At 34.9% G+C, this 19,725-nt stretch overlaps 1 protein-coding gene across 1 annotated transcript; it reads left to right on the forward strand.

Moving 5' to 3' along the window:
- Window positions 1–102: 102 nt before the first annotated feature.
- LOC18437962 (LMBR1-like membrane protein) lies at window positions 103–18,607 on the forward strand. The gene is made up of 14 exons (XM_006848158.4): window positions 103–631; window positions 1,006–1,091; window positions 3,333–3,448; window positions 5,076–5,186; window positions 9,293–9,391; window positions 9,540–9,662; window positions 10,345–10,407; window positions 16,269–16,333; window positions 16,799–16,908; window positions 16,998–17,112; window positions 17,206–17,271; window positions 17,620–17,730; window positions 17,888–17,954; window positions 18,177–18,607. The coding sequence occupies exons 1-14, from the start codon at window positions 282–284 to the stop codon at window positions 18,222–18,224; spliced, it is 1,530 nt and encodes a 509-aa protein (XP_006848221.1). The 5' UTR covers window positions 103–281; the 3' UTR covers window positions 18,225–18,607.
- Window positions 18,608–19,725: the final 1,118 nt, after the last annotated feature.

Below are 19,725 nucleotides of genomic sequence, written 5' to 3' on the forward strand. Positions count from 1 at the left end.
GTGAGGGGTATTTTAGTGAATACATATTTAGAGCGAGGTTATAATCGTCACTTGTGTTGCAGGAACGGGGAGAAGAGAGGCAGGCGCCTTCTTCTCTCTTTCATCTTTCAGAATGAAGAAGACCAACATTTTCCCTTTCAGTTTTACAGATCAAAGGAGAAATTGAAGCAACAAATCTTTCACCGTAATCCAATTCAGAATCACCATTAAAAGATACAGATACAGAAGGCAACAGAGAGAGAAATTGGAGGGAAAATAAGAAGAAAAGGGTTTTTTAGGGGATGGGGGACTTCAACCTAGCGCTGGTGATTGTGGCTGCTGTGGTATGCGTTCTGGTGTTCATATTCAATGTGTATTTGCTGATCAATTACCAGCACCCGGACGATGTGAACCAGGCCTACTTCCCCAAATTCATTGTGGTTTTGGGGCTCTCGGTGGCCGCCATCTCCATCCTGATGCTTCCGGCGGATGTGGCCAACAGGCAGGCGTGCAAGAACTCCATTTACAACGGGGCCTGCAACCTCACCCTCCCAATGAAGGACCTGTGGCTCGCCATCTACATTGTCGATGCGATCCTCGTCTTCTTCGTCATCCCCTTCGCCATGTTCTATTACGAGGGTGATCAGGACAAGTAAGTAGTGGTCCATATCTCCCCTTTTCGTTTTTCCTCTCCTTTCCTAATATTGCTTGCGTTAGGGTTTGCCGTGCTTTCCCTATTGATTGTCGCTCTGTCTTTTTCCCTTCTCATTTATCCATTTATTTCTTGAAGATCTGAATGGCTCATTTATATGGTAGAGTTGTAAGATTACCTCGAGGAAGACCTTGACTGTACTCGTAATAGATAGCTTAATTGATCAAATGCACAGAGAATTCTTTTCTATCAAAAGTAAATTTAGGGTTCAGCATGCAATTCATGGGGATATATATATATTTTTTTTATGTAAATGGTTTCTTCCCCAAATAAATTGCTGGGTTTGTTCACGTAGCTTCTGTTAAATTTAACAGGAGCGTGGGGAAACGGGTCCTGAGCGCTTTGATGTGGGTTGTTGCGACTGCCATTGTATGCGGGCTTGTGCTTGGTATTCTCTACGGTTGGTTTTCTTGTCCCATGTCCACATTTTTGACAATTTTTTGGAGCTTAATATTGATTTTATCAAGATTTTATTGATTCATGATTGTTTCTCCATTCATATCCAAGGATTTGTATATGATGTTGCAATCTGTCATTTCTTGAACGAATTATGAGTGGTAAATATTAGTGTGAGAATCCAATGCCTGTTTCGTCACTTGTAGTTATGGGATTGAGGTCATGGAGGCCTAACCCGTCTCAAACCTCCCGAATAATCTTATTCTGCATATGGCAATGTACCTTGTGCTTATACTTCATGATGATCTTTCTGCTGCTGATCTAATCCAAGCATTTGTGTTGTTGCATTACCCATACAAAATCCGTTGTTCGAAAATTCAGACGTCCGACTGCCTAGGTGAAGAAATTCAAAAAACGCCTAGGCGCTGTCTGGGCAAGGGCATTATGCACCATGTCTCTGGGCGGCCGCCTAGGTGCTACTGTCTGGGCACCCGCCTAGGCGCCGCCCTGTGACACTTTGCAGACAAGCGGAAAAAAACCTCGGTGAGGGTCAAAAATTTTAAATTTTTAGGGGGGAAAAGGGTTTTGGGGGTATTCTAAACCCCCAAACCAAATACTGTAGCTTTTAGGGTGAGAAAACCTCTAAAAAATCACTCTTTTGTGATTAATTAAAAGTTCGATAATTTTTTTTTTTTTCAATTTCTTCTCAAAACAAAGACAATAGTTCGTGGGTGGATTTGGAGCTTCTAATAGTTGATTTTGAGAATTTTTGGCGACCCAATGGATGAGGTTAGCACCGACAGCGACTTGATTTTGATATTTTAAAGTATTATCATATTTGGAAGAGGGTTTTGATTTTATTTTGCTACAATATATTATGTTGTGAATCATATGTATTTTCTATTACCTTTTTTTTTTTCTCTTACAATATATTTACATGCTTGTAGGTAAAAAGATTGATTTTTTTTGTGAGTAATTATTTTTTTCTCACTGGGACGATGAAATTGAGCATATATTGTATTGTTTTATGAATAGTTGATTCATTTTTTGTACAATGTGTCATGTTTTTTTATTCTATTATTTTTGTTTTTCTTTATTTGATAAATAATTGATTATGTATTTATGTGATATCTTAATGAATTTAAGTCTTAATTCTTAAAGTGAAACTAAGATCTTATAAATAGTCTTATTGTAAAGTAATATTAAGTCATATTGTTTCGAAACTAACATCTTAATGATATCATATCATATATCTTTATTCTTAAATTCTTAATTATATGATATCTTAATGAGTAAAGTCTTATTGTAAAACTAACATAGTAACATCTTAATCTTACGTATTCATTTAAAACTCATATCAATGGGGGAGAGGGGGGATTTCAATTTTTTAGGGGATTGTGAGGGTACCCTCTTCCTGGGAGGATGCCCGGCCGCCTAGGCGGCCAGGCACCCAAACGCCTAGGCGCTGGAATCCGCATTTTTGAACATTAACATACTATAAACAGCAAATTTTATACTCAAAAACCATAGTGCGGTATTTTAGAAGCTATTCAATCTTCTTACTGTGGCACTCTTATTTGGAGTCAAGCATGACTATCAGAATTTGAACCCTTAGTTTTCCTACTTCACATAGCTGCTTGATTACAATGGATATTATGCTGGAACTATGAATTTCTCAATATTAATGATCTCTCATGCACATTGATTGTGCTCGTGCTTTCTTGTTCCTTAAGATTATTGATTAATATGTATTATATGTTTCCCTTGACTAATTTACAATACTGCATGACATGTATCATTTCTGGAATTGCCATAAACCATTTCTAGAATTAGTTAGTGATTGGGCCTGATAGATTAGGAACCGAATCCAAAACTAATAGGGGAAACTCTCTATGTGACCTCACCCAGATAGAAAAAAATATGTGACTAGTATTTCCCAGCTGTCAAATCTAATGAGACGGCTGGGATAACACCAGTCAAAATGGCACAAAATTGGGATAAGCTTGGGAACCGGCTCTCAGCCGTCCCTTTAGATCTGACGGCTGGGAAATACTAGTCACGGACTTTTTCTATGTGGGTGGGGTCACATAGAAAGTTTCCCCAAACCAATAAACAAAGGAGTGAAATCTATTTTTGTTGGGTTCATAGGAGTTAGTGGAATTTTATATTTGGCTTCACTAAATCTATTTCATTGGCAAGAGTTCTATGTATATTGCATTGATTAATTCTTGTTTGATGATGTCAGGTCTTGTTGGTAAGGTAGACTTCACTGTTATGCATCTCTCCTCATCTACAGCTAGCTTCCCGAGTACTTGGACTAGCCTTTCAAGATCTCAACCATGTCTAGGAGCATCTCATCAGGTAATATGGGCCTTAAAAATATAATATCCTCCTGGTTGTTTTGTCAAAGCACGTGACCTAGTTGAGCATAGTTGCGAGAAACAATGTGAGGCAGGCCTCATATTTAAGGTGCTAGCAAATATCCTAGTCATAAATATGAAGGTTGGCTCAGAGAGAAAAACACAACTCTCTCTCTCTAAGGTTTATGCACCTGAATATCACCAGCGAGAAATTTGATTTGGCTGTACTGTAAAAGGCCTCTGGGTTTGTTTGTTTCTTTAAAGTGTTTTACTTTGGGCTTCTTATACTTATGTTTCAAATTAATTAGTATATTGTTAATGGCACCATTCCTAATTCCTTTGAACCGCTATCCCCAAGTCTCATACCCAATACTCCAATAATCAATGTTTAAATGCCCAAAATCATTGCTAATTGTTGCTCGACAGATAAATTGGAGCAAATAGTTATTTGCATGTACAATAATTGGTTTTGATTCCCAAGGCTTCTAGAAGTATATTTTCAAAGTTATTTTCTCTTAAGCTCCTGTTTTTTTTTCTTCAAAATGTTTACAATATGTATTATGTCTAGAAGTAGTTGCACATTTCTCATGAGTTGTGAGGGAGGCAAGGCGGCCACAATCTTGGTGCTCTACAATTTTAAAAACTGTTGACTAAAAAAAAAAGAAAAATGAAAGATAAAAAAAGAGATGATTAGAGGTAAACAGAGGTGGTGGGAGCTCACCACTTTCGAGATTTGCATATCTTAGGAGAAAGAAGAGTAGATTGAGGGGAGAGAGGAATTTGAGATTTTTTGGTTTTATTTTTATTTTTTATTTTTTATGGGGGTGGGTGGGGAAGAATATGTAAAAGAAAAGATTTTGGTTGTGGGGGGGGGGGGGGGTAGAGAGGGCTCGAGATAGAGAGAAGAGGGGCTGACAATGAGAGAAGATAGGCGTCATAGAAGAGGCAACCCAACTGTTGATGCTGTACCAGCAAAACGTGGCAACACCACCGTGGATCATGTACCTCGCAAAAAGCTGAAAGCTACCTAGTAGGGCAAAAAATGGTGAAAGCTACGCACAAACTGGAGCTCAACACTAAAATAGGAGTTAGAAGAAGCCAGGTGTGTAAGAAATTGGGGAGAAACAGGGGGAGTGAGAAACAAGTTTGTGATAACAGAAAAAAGTGAGAAGAATTTAGGAAGAGAGAAAGAAGTTGAGGAAAGAAAGGGAGAAGAGAGAGGGAGAAAGCGATAAAAGAAGAGAGAGCGAGAGAGATTCAGGGGAAGAGGAGGGAAAATAGTGAAAGTAGAGAAATCTTTTTTCAAGCTCTTTAGTTGATGTAAACTGTAATAGTAATATGAGAGTGTAATATGGTGATCTATTTGTCCAATTCTCTCTTTCTCCCCCCCTTTTCTCTCTCTCTGTGATGTATTTTTTTATTATATATGCAAGCATGTTACATATAAAAAAAGCCTTATTGCCATGAAACATTTAATTAAATGGAACATAAAAAAAATTAAAGGAAAAAACTTTGCCTTTAGCGACTTTTTCTTAATACAGTGTTTTGGTTACTACATTTGTGCGTTTTGACAGTGTGCGGCATACTTAATGCCGTGTTTTGGTTACTACTTTTGTGCATTTTGACAGTGTGCAGCATATTCCACGACTGCTTCTGCTGAGACCACTTGGACTATGAGGACTACCTTTCCAGAATATGTTGTTGCTCTTGCCACCATTGTAGGATCAGTACTTTTCACTGTAAGTGTTTGCGTCCCTATGTTTCCCCACAAGCACTTTGAGATTTGGTTATGACATTCAAACTTGGTTACTCTCTTAGTTACTCTAACAAGCTTACTTATATTGGTATTTATCTACTATGTACATCCTTTGTTTTTGGTAACCAAACATATGAATAGTGGCATTTATCTACTATGTACATCCTTTGTTTTTGGTAACCGAACATATGAATAGTGGTTGCTTCCCTTTTCTGTAAAAGTAGAGAGAGAGAGAGAGCAGGTAATTACTTATGTAGTAGGAAACTGTGATATTTCAATGTTTCATAGTAAGAATCACATAGAAATGGTTTGCTTGATTAAAAGAGGACAGACCCTATATTGAGAGAGATGGTTTATAGTAAAGGCTTATTAAGAAAGGAATATTAAATAGAGCATTATAGGGCAAGGTGGGCTTGCCAAAATTTTATTTCTTTTTGATATGTCACCTATACTTTCTCTCATTTGCAAATGTTATTTATCGAGTTTTGTAACCCATCCCAGACAGTAGAGATCTCTAAATTTTAGAGATTCTGTTAAGAAAACTTTTTAGATCCCTATCGTGACTTAATAAGGAAATCGATATTCCGTTTTCAATCTAAGTTGGAGGTAAATGCTCCTTACATTCAAGTTACTTTATCCTAGGTTGGAGATAGCTTGCCATTCAACCTTTAGGGCATGGTTGGATGCCATTCGAAACCATGGTTGGGACCATCAGGCGATAACTTTGTTTGTAAATATCATAGAAGAATTTGTTTAGGTTTTGGATCGAGTGGGTGGACAGGGGGCAGAATGAGTTATGGCGGGTTTTGAGAGAGGTGGCGAGGGAGGGGCTGAAGGTGTTTGGTGGGGTTTTAGGGATGCTCTTTTACAAAATCAACATGCACATCGTATACATCATCATTCGCACTTGTCATGGAGGAATTTAATGGATGAGAAGAACTTGCACAAATCAGAGAAGATAATAAAACTAAGATCAAAAGAAAGCGACAGAGAAACATTAATGGCCAATATTCGAAAAGTCGTCCACTCGACCGCCTAGGCGGACTTTTGGATAAAACGCCTACGCATTTATAAAGCGGACACTATTAGGCGGCCAGAACTAGGCGCCCGCCTAGGCTCTTGACTAGGCGGTTGAAAAGGCAGGAAAAGGCAGCCAGCTGGACGGCCTACACGAGTTTGGTGGAAAAAAAATCGGGAAGGGGCAAAAAATGTCCCTTGAAAAAGGGGGGATAAGGGTTTGGGGGGCCATTCTTTCCACCAAAAACAATTTTAGTGAATTTTAGAGTGAGAAACAACTGGTAAAAAACTAAATTTGAAGATTTTTTGAGAGATTGAAATTTTTTTCGAAATCATTGAATGGTCATGATATTAAAGGATATTCATCCCCAATCTTGTTGAGGCTTATAGGGGGTTGTAAAAGAGGAGATTTGGGATCCCAACTTTTTGCTAATGACTTTTGAAACTTTTGTGACTTGTGATTTGCGAGATTTAAATGACATCTCTAGTTGATTTTATCTTTTAATTTTGCTTTTGAGTTATAATTATTTCATTTATAGTCTAAAGTTGTAAATGTTTAGGTTTGATCTGTGCTTCTGGTTTCCGGCATCTTAACAATATATTATATAAAAAATTTACTTATTAAATAATAAAATAAACAATTTTTTTACAATAAAATGAGGGCAAGGTGTGGGGGATCCAAATTTTTCAAAAAAAAAAAAACAACGCTGGCTGCCTTTGGGTCTTGGCTCTTAGACGGCCCAACACCCCCACCCCCCCCCCTCCCCTCCCCCCACTGCCTAGGCGGCCGCTTCCGACTTATTGAACATTGTTAATGGCTATTGATGAATAATGGGGATGAAGAATGAAAGAGAAGGTATACATCAAGTCAAGGAGCCATTTTCATGAATCAGGTTTGCAGATAAAGCGGGGGAGTCATTTTCATGGATGAGGGTTTTTTGGAGGGGGCCTAGGCAGCCGCTTCCGACTTATTGAACATCGTTAATGGCCATTGATGAATAATGGGGATGAAGAACGAAAGAGAAGGTATACATCAAGTCAAGGAGCCATTTTCATGAATTTAGTTTGCAGATAAAGAGGGGGAGCCATTTTCATGGATGAGGGTTTTTGGAGGAAGAATTTTGGTAAACTTTGTGGGTTTCAAATTTTCCGTGGATCTCAATGACTTTCAGTTGAGGGTGCACTGTCAAGTCAAATGACACCCAACAACCTTGAACTATGGATTGATATTCATGCAGTGTGTAAATATCCATGAGATGACAAATTGACAATCTACATTTAAAAAAAATCGTAGATTCATTTTCATTTTCATCTAAACAATGCCTTAATTGTTAGGTTTTTATAGTGGGGCTTGTAGGAGACGAGAGGCTTAATAATCCTTTATTATTATTCGTTATCCTTCTTAAGTTTTACTAATTATTTGGGGAATCTTTCATTTTTGTATTCTTTCATATTTAGTAAATCATGGGAATTTTTTTGTAGAAGTATCTTTCTCATCATCTATATGTATTGTAGGGTCAGGTAAAATCATGCATTGCACATTCGCATCACTATTATGAAATGGTTTGACCTTGATGGATTGGTTTTTAAATGATACAATTGTGCATTTCAAAGAACATATTAATATACCTGTTCCATTTTTATCAACATTTAGTTCGTGGTGATTGGAATACTGTGGGGAATTTTATATATACCAATCATGCATTGACTAAAGGTGTTATTGTATGTTGTATGTTGTGAAGTAACACTCAGGCCCTTTAAGATCCAGCTCGGTGTATTTTGGGGAATATAGATGTAATATGCCCTTCTGTGCTGTGATTAACTTTTAATTCCTGTAAGAGATCTGTCAATTGACTTGTGGAATTTGTAGCCTGTAATAAATTAGGGATAATTTTTGTTCTTTTCACTAAACATTTTGCAGAAGACATTCATTTATTTGACACAAGATTTCATACTGATGGTGGCATTGGATAAGCCATTGTGGAAGTGGAACAATTTAGGATGGAACTTGGAATTTTTGTGAACTTAAATGAGAGGGTGTTGAGGACTCCCTAGGTTGCATGGAGTCCCCACTATGTCTTTCTGCTTTTAGTTGGATGGCCCTCTTGGATAACATCCTTATGATTGATCACCCAGAAAGCTGTGGAACTCATATTTAAAGCCATAAGAATCAGATGCCAATCACATGCCTCATTTATGCGAGGTTGAGGAGGCAATGGACCACCTGCTTGTGCATTGCTTGCATGCATGTGGGGTTTGTGGGTAACTACCATGAAACTCTGAAACTGGGGAGTGATTGTAGAGTTTATGGGATCCCCAGTGGGTTGCTCGACTAGTGCTCTATTTCAAAAGATAGGTTCTCTACTTTGAATTATAATATCTTTGGAGATGTTTGGGGTCTTTAAAAAACTGAAAAATGGATATCATAAAGCACTTATTCATCTTATAGATCTCCATGTTGCAGATTCAGTTCTTAATGGTCATCCTATCCTAATCCCTAGGTATTTTGGTCGCATAAAGCACTTTGGCATCTTATAGATCTCGATGTTGCAGATTCAGTTGTTAATGGTCATTAATAAATAACAAAAGATCTATCTCAAAATAGCAAAGAAAGACAGATTTAAGCTGTGGTGATTGTAGACTTTTCTTTGAGCCAGGGTTGTTCTATGGAGATGCGTCTTATAACTACTTGCGCCTCTCGGCGATGAAGGTTTTCTCCCATAAAGTTATGTTGCTATATATGTCATCCATTTCTCCCGTATGGTATTGCTCAATCGTATCATTGAATAGATAATTTTATTAGGATTTTACAATTTATGATTGCTGCATTATTTGCTTTGCAGAGTAATCTAATTATTTAGATTGATTCTCCTGTTTGTATATTTTTTCTCAGGCTTACATAGATAAATTTTGACTTCTGCTACTGGGAATTAGATAACATTCATTTTATACTTGTATTTTCTTAAATTTCCAAGTCATGCGGGCATATCTGCATCTGTGATGTGTGTTGAAATTTTTCCTTGAAGTGTCATTCTGTTTCTTTAATATTGCTTCCTTCGTGTCCCTTTTCAGATATTTGGAGGTGTGGGCATATTTTGTTTGCCTTTGGGACTTATATTTTCATTCATTCGTCGGCCAAAAGCTGTTATTACTCGTTCTCAGTATATTAAGGTGGCATCTTACCTTATAGTCCACAGCTATGAACTGCTGCTACTTGTCATTTTCCTCGTTATTATTAAGTTATATGTACTAATTGTTCCCATGGTATTTCTTTAAACAAATAAAAAATTGTTCCCATGGAAAAAATTGAATTTCATAGGAGGCAACTGAGTTAGGGAAAAAGGCAAGAGAGTTGAAGAAAGCAGCAGCTACCCTTCATCAGGAAGAGAAAAGTGGTTCCAAGGGCAGAAAATGGCGCAAAAATGTGAAGGCAGTTGAAAAGGTATGTTTTGTGTATCATTACTTACGATTATCACACGTGTTCGTCTATTCATGAGAGCTTATAATTTCTCCTAGTGGATGGTTATAAGGCCACCTTCTTTGGACCTCAACTTTTGGATTTGTATGACTTTGTGGAAATGGCAACAGTGGCTATGTAGTCCCTATTGTTGCTAGGTTACATTTTCTGTGTGCTTCATGTTCATATTGAGCAAGTATTCCTTTTGATACCCCTTTTTCCCATCATATTTTTTTTTGAGTAAGTTAACTTCATTTTTTCCATCATATTTTTCGTTGAGTAAAGTTAACTTCATGTTTCCCATCATATTTTCCCCTTCCTTGCTTCCTGTTTACTTGTTCTTATTGTTCTCATCCTCAAAAGTATTTCTTGGAGAACCTGAAATCTGTTCTGAGTATTTAAAAATATGGTTAAATTATTTGCTCAAGTCAAGTGCACTTAAGTCAATTTGAATCTTTGATAATTATGTATGCTCATATTTCTCTGAGATTATTTTATAATCTGTATTACATGTTCACTACAAGACCAATCCATTCTGTTGAGCATCGTCTTCCCGTAAGGAGAAGAATGATCTTTTTCATGTCCTCTTGTGCAAAATATTGTTGGAGACTCACTATTTGTATTCTTTTTCATGATAATTTAATCACATACTTTTATCTTCATTCAGGAATTGCTTCTCCTAGAAGAAGATATGAAAGCTTTGGAGGAGATGTTTCCCCAAGGGGAAAAGGTAGTGACTACGTACATACATACATATACATCCTGCATATACACACACACATTTCAAGTGATGCTGTATTCCATATTTGTATTCTGCATATTCTACTCTCTCTCCTCCTATATATATATATATATTCTCTCTCTCTCTCTCTCTCTCTCTCTCTCGATACCTTGGGTCGATAATTTAGGAAAATAGAGAGATCGAAGAAAGATGTTGCACATAGAATCAGAGCTGGGTGGGTGAAGTGGAGATGTGCAACTGAAATTTTATGTGATTTCCACATACCAATGAGGTTGAAGGGCAAATTCTGTAAGACAACTGTGAGACCAGCTTAGATCTATAGGGCGGAATGTTGGGAGGACAAAAAACAATATACCCAAAGAATGAGTGTAACGGAGATGAGGATGTTGAGATGGATGAGTGACAAGACAAGAAGCGATAGAATTCGAAATGAATCTATTCGAGAGAATTTAGGCGTGACACCAATAGGCGCTAAAATGAGAGAGTAGACCTAGGTGGGCTGGTCATGTGTGGCACCGATTAAGTACAACACCTGTTAGGAGATGCGAGTTATTTCAAGTGGAAGGACTGAAAAGGGCAAGGGGTAGGCCCAAAAGGACGTGGTTAGAAGTAGTTCGAAAAGATATAGGGACTTATGGCCACACTGAGGATATAGCCTTTAATAGAGCAGAATGAAAAACCAGAATTCATGTAGCCGACCACAATTAATTGGGAAAAGGCTAAAATGATAACTATGATATTTCAAGAGTTAACAACCCCTCAAAATATTAAGGTTAATATTAGAATGGGCTGTGATCGGTGTATTTATCATAAATCATTACTTTTTGTTTAGAAAATATTATAATAAGTAACTTAATCGTTAAGTAAGAGTAAATTTGAAACTTTTACAAAAGTACAATTACTGTTAGGAACTTAGTGTCTTGAAACTTTATTTGTGGAATGCTCTTGTCTTTAAGTAAAATTTTCAACTTTATCATTTATGAAGATGACAAAAGTACCTTTTATCTTTTAGTGATATTTATACATCCACCTTTATTTGATGAGCAGGATACCATAAAAAATAACTTGTTTTACAAAAAAATACATAGTAAATCCACCATTCACAACTCATTCTAGCATGATGTCTATGGTCTGCCTACTAGCTGACAACTATAGTAAATGTTTAATGGCCCAGATTGAATCTGGGCTGATCTAATGGTCACAATTGCTTTTCGTATTTGAATTTTAATTTGTTTTCTACAAATCCAAATCACTTGAAATATTGAAGCTTTATTCTTAAAAAATAGGTGAATCCAGGGATTAAAAAATCGTCGAGTCACAACGGACTCGACCGATTCAACATGGGAATCGGTCATCCTGTGTCGATTCTAGCGTAAAACCGCAAATCGCCCATGTCTAGAAACAAATCATAAGAATCGAACGACTTTAACGTCATGGGCCGGTTCATGATGTCATTAAACATGGGCAAATGAGCAGAGTCGGGCGTACATGCGTGGACGTGAACGCGAACGCAAGAGCATCCATGGAGCGCCTGCCTTCCACACGCGCGTAATGTAATGCACCACCCATGAACTATTTATACTTACAATGCTTTTTCATAGGCTTCAATGTGGGATAATTAGCTAGGTGGTCTTGAGAAGCTAAAGCAATATATATATATATATATATATATATATATATATATATATATATATATATATATATATATATATATATATATATATGAAAGTAGACAAATATGCTACAGTGGTATGATGGGTAGCTCCTTTATTTTTCTTGCTAAAGGTTGTTGGTTCGAACCCCCTCTCGACCACAGTACATTTTTTCGTTAAAAAACATATATATAAAAAAAAATTATAAAAATAATCGGCATTGGATTTTTTGTCAAAAAAAAAGTTTAAAAAATATAAAAAAAAGTTATATAAAAAAAAGAAGTTATAAAAATAAAAAAAAGTTATCTTGACAAAAAAAAAGAAGTTATAAAATAAAAAAAAGTTCTCTTGACAAAAAAAAAAAATTATGACAAAAAAAAGAAGTTATATTGATAAAAAAATAAAACTTATTTTAACAAAAAATTAATTTTTGTCAAAAAAAAAAAGTTCCTTCAGCAAAAAAAATAGAAGTTATTTTGACAAAAAAGTTACATTGACAAAAAAATAAAAGTTATGACAAAATGAAATAGTCTATAAATTTTTTTTTTTATTTTTAAGATTTAATCTTTTTTAAGATTAATTATATATTTATTTATTTATTATGATATACAAATATAAAGTACATATAATATTTAATTACGTATAATTACGAATATAGTGTTATGTAATAATTTACAAAAATTAACATAATTATATGAAATTCTTGTTTGTTTATGTGAATAACTTAAATATAATTATGTTAATTTTTTGTCAATATAACTATTTTTATATACACTAAATTATTTTTAAATTATATGGAAGTTTTTTACTAATATTTTAAAATTATTTTGATTTAATATTAAAATACTATATTGTAATTAATAGTTATAATTAGGGATTTACAAAACAATGAGTCAACTCGATCGTGGTAATTACATTATATGATAAAAAATGAAAAAATTATTAATAATAATAATTGGGTGCTCATCACCCCTATCTTCAACCAAAAAAATCTAAATTTACCTACCCAAATAAAACATAAAAATTCTATTAGGCTATTATATCACGAGATTATTTCATTATATGATTAATAATTAATTAAGTAGTTAACTGAGATTAAAAATTAGTATTAGCTCATAGGATATTAACAAACAAAAATAATACTAATTCTAGTTTATTGAATATTAAAAAATATTAGTTTAGAGGATATTTTAAGGGAGAAATATAACACTAATTCATACCACTTTAGAATTTATTTCTACATTGATAACCAAATCTTTTATTTTATTTTTTTTAATTTATTTGCATTATAAATTATGTGATATACTATTTTTTCTTCCAGTTGTGAATAATATGATTTAAATTAAATGATATTGTAAGATATTTTGGATTTGTTATTATTTGGATAATAAAATAAACTATAGAATATAAATCAACAATTTCAATTTCAGTATATAATATTATAGTTAGGTTGTAATAATTTGGATCTTTTTAGCGGAGTAGGGTTTTCCGCCAATTCGAGATTTTGGTGGCCATTTTTTCATCGATTTAATCCATTCTTTATTATAGTCCAGTAGAATTATATACTTTATCCATGATAATTCTATTATTTTTCTTTTGTGTGATGTAAATTTAATAGTTAACATAAGTTCTTACAGGGAGCGGACATCTCAATATTGATGAAAAAAATGAAAGTTGATAATGTAGTATCCCCATTTTTTATTGGATTTCTAAAAAACAACATTTATAATGAATTTTGATAATTTTTTAAGATTTTTTTTAAGGTTTAATCTGATCGATTTAGTCGATTTCCGATCCGGGTCGTCGATTCACAAATCCGGATGCATTTTTGAGGTACCGGATCCGGGGCACCGATCCATTTTTTAAACCATTGGGTGAATCTAATAAAAATGTCAAAGAAAATTTCAAAAATTAAATGCATTAAAATACCTTTGAAATGAACAGTGATTTCGCCTACCCTCATCACCGTCCAAAATTCATTGCACGGTCACGATTGTCCAGTAGTGTTTAATTTTTCATTTTTTTTTTCTACAAACCGGAATGATCTAAAATTTGGAACGTGTGTACATCTTAGTGAGGCGCACCTAATAAAAATATAAAAAAAATAATTTGCGAAAAAAATATTGACCAATATTTTGGTCAATTTATTTCATGTAAAATATTTTTTGATATTTTTTGTAGATTTGCCTATTTTGATGAACACACGCTCAAAATTTTATGTCATTTCGATTTGTAAAAAAAATAAAAAATGAAACATTACCGGACAATCGTGACCGTGCGATGAACTTTGGACGGTGATGAAGGTAGGAAAAATCATTGTTCATTTTTTTCTATAGGCGTTTTGTAGTATCTTCCATATATATATATATATATATATATATATATATATATATGAAAAAGTTTACATAAGGTTGCAACTTTAAAATGTAGAATTAAAGAAGCACCTCAAAAATCTATCGGAAAAGGTTGTTCTAATGTTGGAAAACCCTCTAATTGATCATCTCGACATTGAGATATATAAATATTAAAATAAATAAATTTGAATCTTAGAAATAGTGCATGCTGCAACACATTATCTAGACCGTCCATTTTCAAGATTTTCATATGTTTATAGATCTACTTGATTTTAACCATTTTTTAAATTTAAAATTTTATAATTAGATAGATTTTTGGATAATCCTAATAATATTTTACACCAAAATTACATGATATAATAAATTTAGGGGTGCGCCTTAATTGGATTGTTTAAGGTTGCAACTTTGTACAAACCACACCCATATATATACACACACTCACATTCACACACACTCACACATACACATACACATACACATACATACGTATATACATTGGTACATACATATGCACACACACACTCACATATCAAGTGGTGTTGTATTCCATATTCAGTGTACTATGATATATATATGGGAGTGATTTCATATTACCATGTTATTGTAATAGAATGAAGCCACACTTTAGAAAACCATATTTATGGCATTTGTAAGACCCAAAAAATTACAAATACACTTCATCCCAATAATCAATCCCTGAAAAAATAAAATTCAATTTGCACCATAGATCAGGTGGTGCTGTATTCCATATTCAATGTACTTTGTATATATATGGGAGTGATCTCATTGTAATAGAATGAAACCACACTTTTAGAAAACCATATTTATGACATTTGTATGACCTAAAAAATTACACATACCCTCTATTCATCCCAATAATCAATCCCTGAAAAAATAAAATTCAATTTGCACCATAGATCAGGTCAAAATGAATCCCCCCTTCCAACAATGAATCTAGACTGTCCATTTGGTTAGGCCTTTACAAACTCAGTTTTTTTTTTCTTTTTTAATCGGGAAAATATCGTATAGACTCCTAATTCCCCATGTTATTTCACGTTAGACCCTCCTATTTTTCTTTCAAGTGGCATAAAAAATCCTTAGAGTATTTCACCGTACCGCCTCATCTCTTCTCTCTCACGTTTATTCACTTTTGGCCACAAAAACTAACCCCAACAAATTGTTTTATTCCATCTCAATCCAAAAGCCTTTTTAACCCTATTTTATACTTTTTAAAAAAGCTTTTGAATTGAGATGGAACAAAATAATTTGTTGGGGCTAGTTTTTGTGGCCAAAAGTGAATAAACGTGAGAGAGAAGATATGAGGGGGTACGGTGAAATAATTGAGGGTTTTTTTATGCCGCGTGAAAGAAAAATAGAAGTAGGGTCTACTATGAAATAAGATGGGGAATGAGGGGTCTGTACGAAATTTTCCCTTTTTAATATTATTCATCTAATAATAAAGCCATCGAAAAAATTTGGAAAGGGAAAAAATCCTTCTAAAGCCCATATCTAAGCATCTCACCAAAGTGGATGGCCTATGTTACTTGAGCTAAAAAAAATATCTTTATGAGTGTTATTTCAATTTTTGCTTTTTTGTAATTGTTTATTAAAATGAAAAGAGTGTATTTTTAAAAATTGGGATCAAACAAATGGCCTTAGCATGGTTTTTGAAGATATCTTCATTATATTATTATAGAATAGTTGCATGAAATCATTCCCTGTAAACACACACACGCATACATTTGTATGTGTGTGTGTGTCAAGTGATGTCCATATTCAGTGTACTCTGCATATCCTATCTGTAATGTGCTCCGCTGCTCTTCCTTGGTCATTTTTTCTGCAGGCAGAAACTTCTTGGGCATTAACTGTTCTCAGTTACTTGGGCAAACTGGTTCTTGGAATCATCGGGTAAGACATTTTATATGAGTTCATTTTTGGAATTTTTACTCCCTAGGTTTCTTATCCAACAATTGTTCTTACTTTTGATCATCTGCCTGATGTCTATTTTTCATGTTTTTGGAAATATTTTTCAGTACTGAGGTTTTTACTGGTTAGATTAACTTATATAGTTCAATCTTTAATAATATTTGAAGATAAGAGCAAGGCCCTTGGCCTGGGTGGTTAGGGTGGGAGATCCAGAACATGACGTCAAGGGTTCTATTCCTTCCCCTTTAACATGTTAAAAAGCAAAAGGAAAGGAGCGATTTATATTCATAGTATTTGTTTGTAAGCACATTAATGTTCTGCTGAGCAGTACAGTCATTGACCACATGAGCTTATGGAGTTATGGTTTTGGTGTTGAACTGTGGTTTATTATTGGGATTGCTACTTGGACTTGATGTGACACCATTTTCTTTGGTTTATGTTCTTCAGGCTGTGTGTTTCAGTGGCTTGGGTTGCGCATATTATTATATACTTGTTGATCAATCCCCCTCTTTCTTCATTTCTAAATGAGGTCTTCATCAAGTTGGATGACGTGTGGGGTACGTGAAGATAGAACTGCGCTGATCCCCAATATTCCTTCTTGATTCTGATTTCTTGATCTGACTTTTGTAATATCAAAACTAACCAGGGCTTCTTGGCACTGCGGCATTTGCGTTCTTCTGCTTCTATTTGCTGCTTGCTGTGATAGCTGGTGCAATGGTGCTAGGTTTGAGATTTGTTTTCATCACCATTCATCCCATGAAGTATTGACCAACCCTCTGCACCATACTTCTTTCTTATAATTATCTGTATTAGTGAAGGAGTGTGTCCTGATCTCTGTTATTTGAATGTTTCAGGTGGGGGGGCACCTTAATGAACTCTTTTCTTTTTAATGTCGGCCTCATTCTACTTTGCTCTATCAGGTTTTGATTAATGATTAGCTTAAGTTTCCACGTTGTTAATATTTGTCCATGTGATTAGCACATTTTTTTCTTAATTCATCTAAAAACTCCAGATATGGGTTAATAGCTACATATCTTTATCAGTACCTGAGGTTTCTAAATATCACGATAGAAAGTTTAGTTACATGTCTTTATCGGCACCTGAGGTTTTGTAAATATCACGATAGAAAGTTTCCAGGTTTCATTGTATTTCGAGCTATTACCTTAGAGATTTTCATGGACTTAACTCTGGTGCACCAAACTGCAAATTTATTTATTGTTTCTGTAAAATTTACCTTCTGATCATCAACTTTTCTTATTTTGATGCAGTGTGATCCAGTTCTGTGCCACAGCATTTGGTTATTATGCACAAGCCACTGCAGCCCAAGAAATTTTTGGTCACACTTTAAAGTCCCTTCGTGGAATTAAATATTTATACAAGTACTGAACTTGTTCCTATTGTTTTTAAAATCTACAGCTAGTTTTGACTTTCCATTGGCATAAAATAAATATTGAATGAAGGATATATGAGGGAATTGCTTCTTGTCTACTGTTTATGTCATGTGCTTTAAATGCTTGCAAATCATTGTCTCCACAGGTACAATGTGTTCCAAATTGCGTTTATCGTGTTTGCGGGTCTTACATTCATCTACTACGCATTATTTGTAAGTAAAAGCGTATGTCATGTGCCCTTCTTAATGTTTGAGAATGTTAACTTTGTATTGAAGAAGAGAGAGAGTACACAATTGCAACCCGAAATTTCGGGGGCTATTTACAAAAATGTGGCTCCCTGAAAGGGACACATTATACAGACTTGGAATGTCATAAAAGGAAAATGCGCCCTTCTTAGCCTAATTGATTCTTGGACAATCTTGGTGCATTTTCAGGGATGGAGAAAGAGAAAGCAAACTGGTAGGTTTCAGCTTTCCTCTTAGAACTGAGCTCATCCAGATTGGTGTGTGACTATCCTATCTGCTGCTTTTGCCAATGGCTGCCACTTGTTCAGAAGAGGGTACAGAGCATTCTCTTTTCAAGAGTGATTTTCGCAATTTGGGATCTCCAGATCTGATTTTGTTGCGCCCTCCTTTTCCCTCTGTACTTATAGTAACCAGCATCAGTTTGGATGTGCCATGTCTTATACCGGTTTGTGACATCTCTTACTGTAATTTGATGAGGAATTCATTTTGTGAAGTGAGATTGAGATTGGTGATTATTTCGCCTTGTTAATAGAAGTTATAGATTGGTGTATTGTACTGACTACTAAGATGGATACTTCAAGTTTTATATCAGAGTTCCTTGTATTAGGTTTTGTACTGCAGCATCTTCTTAGAGAGAGCTTGTCATTGAAAATGTGTTTGTGTAACCCGGTATAGAGGTCTTAGTCTCAGCCTCTTCAGGTTCCAAGTTTGATTCCATGTTTTGAGCATCCCCAACATAAAAGAACGAGAAAATAGTTGTTTCATGCTTCAAATTACTGTTCTTAAAAGGAGATTGAGGAAGCACATCTGAAGAAGTAAACCGATCATTTCACAGCTGGTGCTGTGAGGACGCAGTTATGGTGAAGTTACCTTAGAGGCTCGGCCTGGCCCCTGCCGGGCTCATGGGCCTTGGCCCGCTCTCAGACCTATTGGTCTATGGGTGGCTCTGGCTGGCCTGTTCCTATTGCCCAATACTTCTTGAATTTCACTTCTTATTATATCCTTTAATATGATCTCACTCCTATCATTATGTGCATCTTTCGTTAATTTAGATAAATTGATTTTTTTTTATATTTTATGTCAAATGTTGTGGCATAGCGGATCCCAATTAGTTGGGAAAAAGCTTCGATTATGATGATCAAATGCTGTGGCATTTTATTTACCATCTTTCCTAAATTGGTTTTATGTCCAACATAATCCATCCATCTGATTCTTGTAGAAGGAATCAAAGAAACTTTGAAAAGCATTCTCTACTGGGTTAATATAGTTACACTTATATTTTATATTGATAATTCTCTCCCTCTTGTTCTCTAGGCAATAAGATAAAAATGTATTAAGCTATAAGGCTACATTATAGATTAAAAGATAGGAAAAGATCTTAGGAAAAATTCTATTTTAGTGTTGGAGGATTCTAATAATTTAACCTTTGCAAAATTGAAATGAAGATGAACCACATATACACGGATTTTTTTTCATAATCACGATCTGGTAGATGATAGATTAAAAGATAGGAAGAGATCTTAGGAAAAATTCTATGTAGTGTTGGAGGATTCTATAATTTAACCTTTGCAAAATTGAAATGAAGATGAACCACTTATACACGCATTTTTTTTTCATAATCGCGATCTTGGTGGTGATATGAACAGAGTAAAATTTAATACCCAAATCCATCTTGGAAGGATGGATTTGGGTGTTTCGTCGGAGTCTTGAGCGTACTTATCCCCTATGCTTTATGCAT

Source organism: Amborella trichopoda, chromosome 8 (assembly GCF_054954075.1).
Source record: "Amborella trichopoda isolate Santa Cruz 75 chromosome 8, AtrichopodaSantaCruz75HAP2 v2.0, whole genome shotgun sequence".
Lineage (NCBI taxonomy): Eukaryota > Viridiplantae > Streptophyta > Magnoliopsida > Amborellales > Amborellaceae > Amborella > Amborella trichopoda.

Coding starts and splice junctions, on each gene's coding strand:
- LOC18437962 (XM_006848158.4), top strand. CDS start 282: ATGGGGGACTTCAACCTAGCGCTGGTGATTGTGGCTGCTGTGGTATGC. Junction 9,392..9,539: donor CTCGTTCTCAGTATATTAAG/GTGGCATCTTAC, acceptor TGAATTTCATAG/GAGGCAACTGAGTTAGGGAA. Junction 17,731..17,887: donor GGAATTAAATATTTATACAA/GTACTGAACTTG, acceptor TTGTCTCCACAG/GTACAATGTGTTCCAAATTG.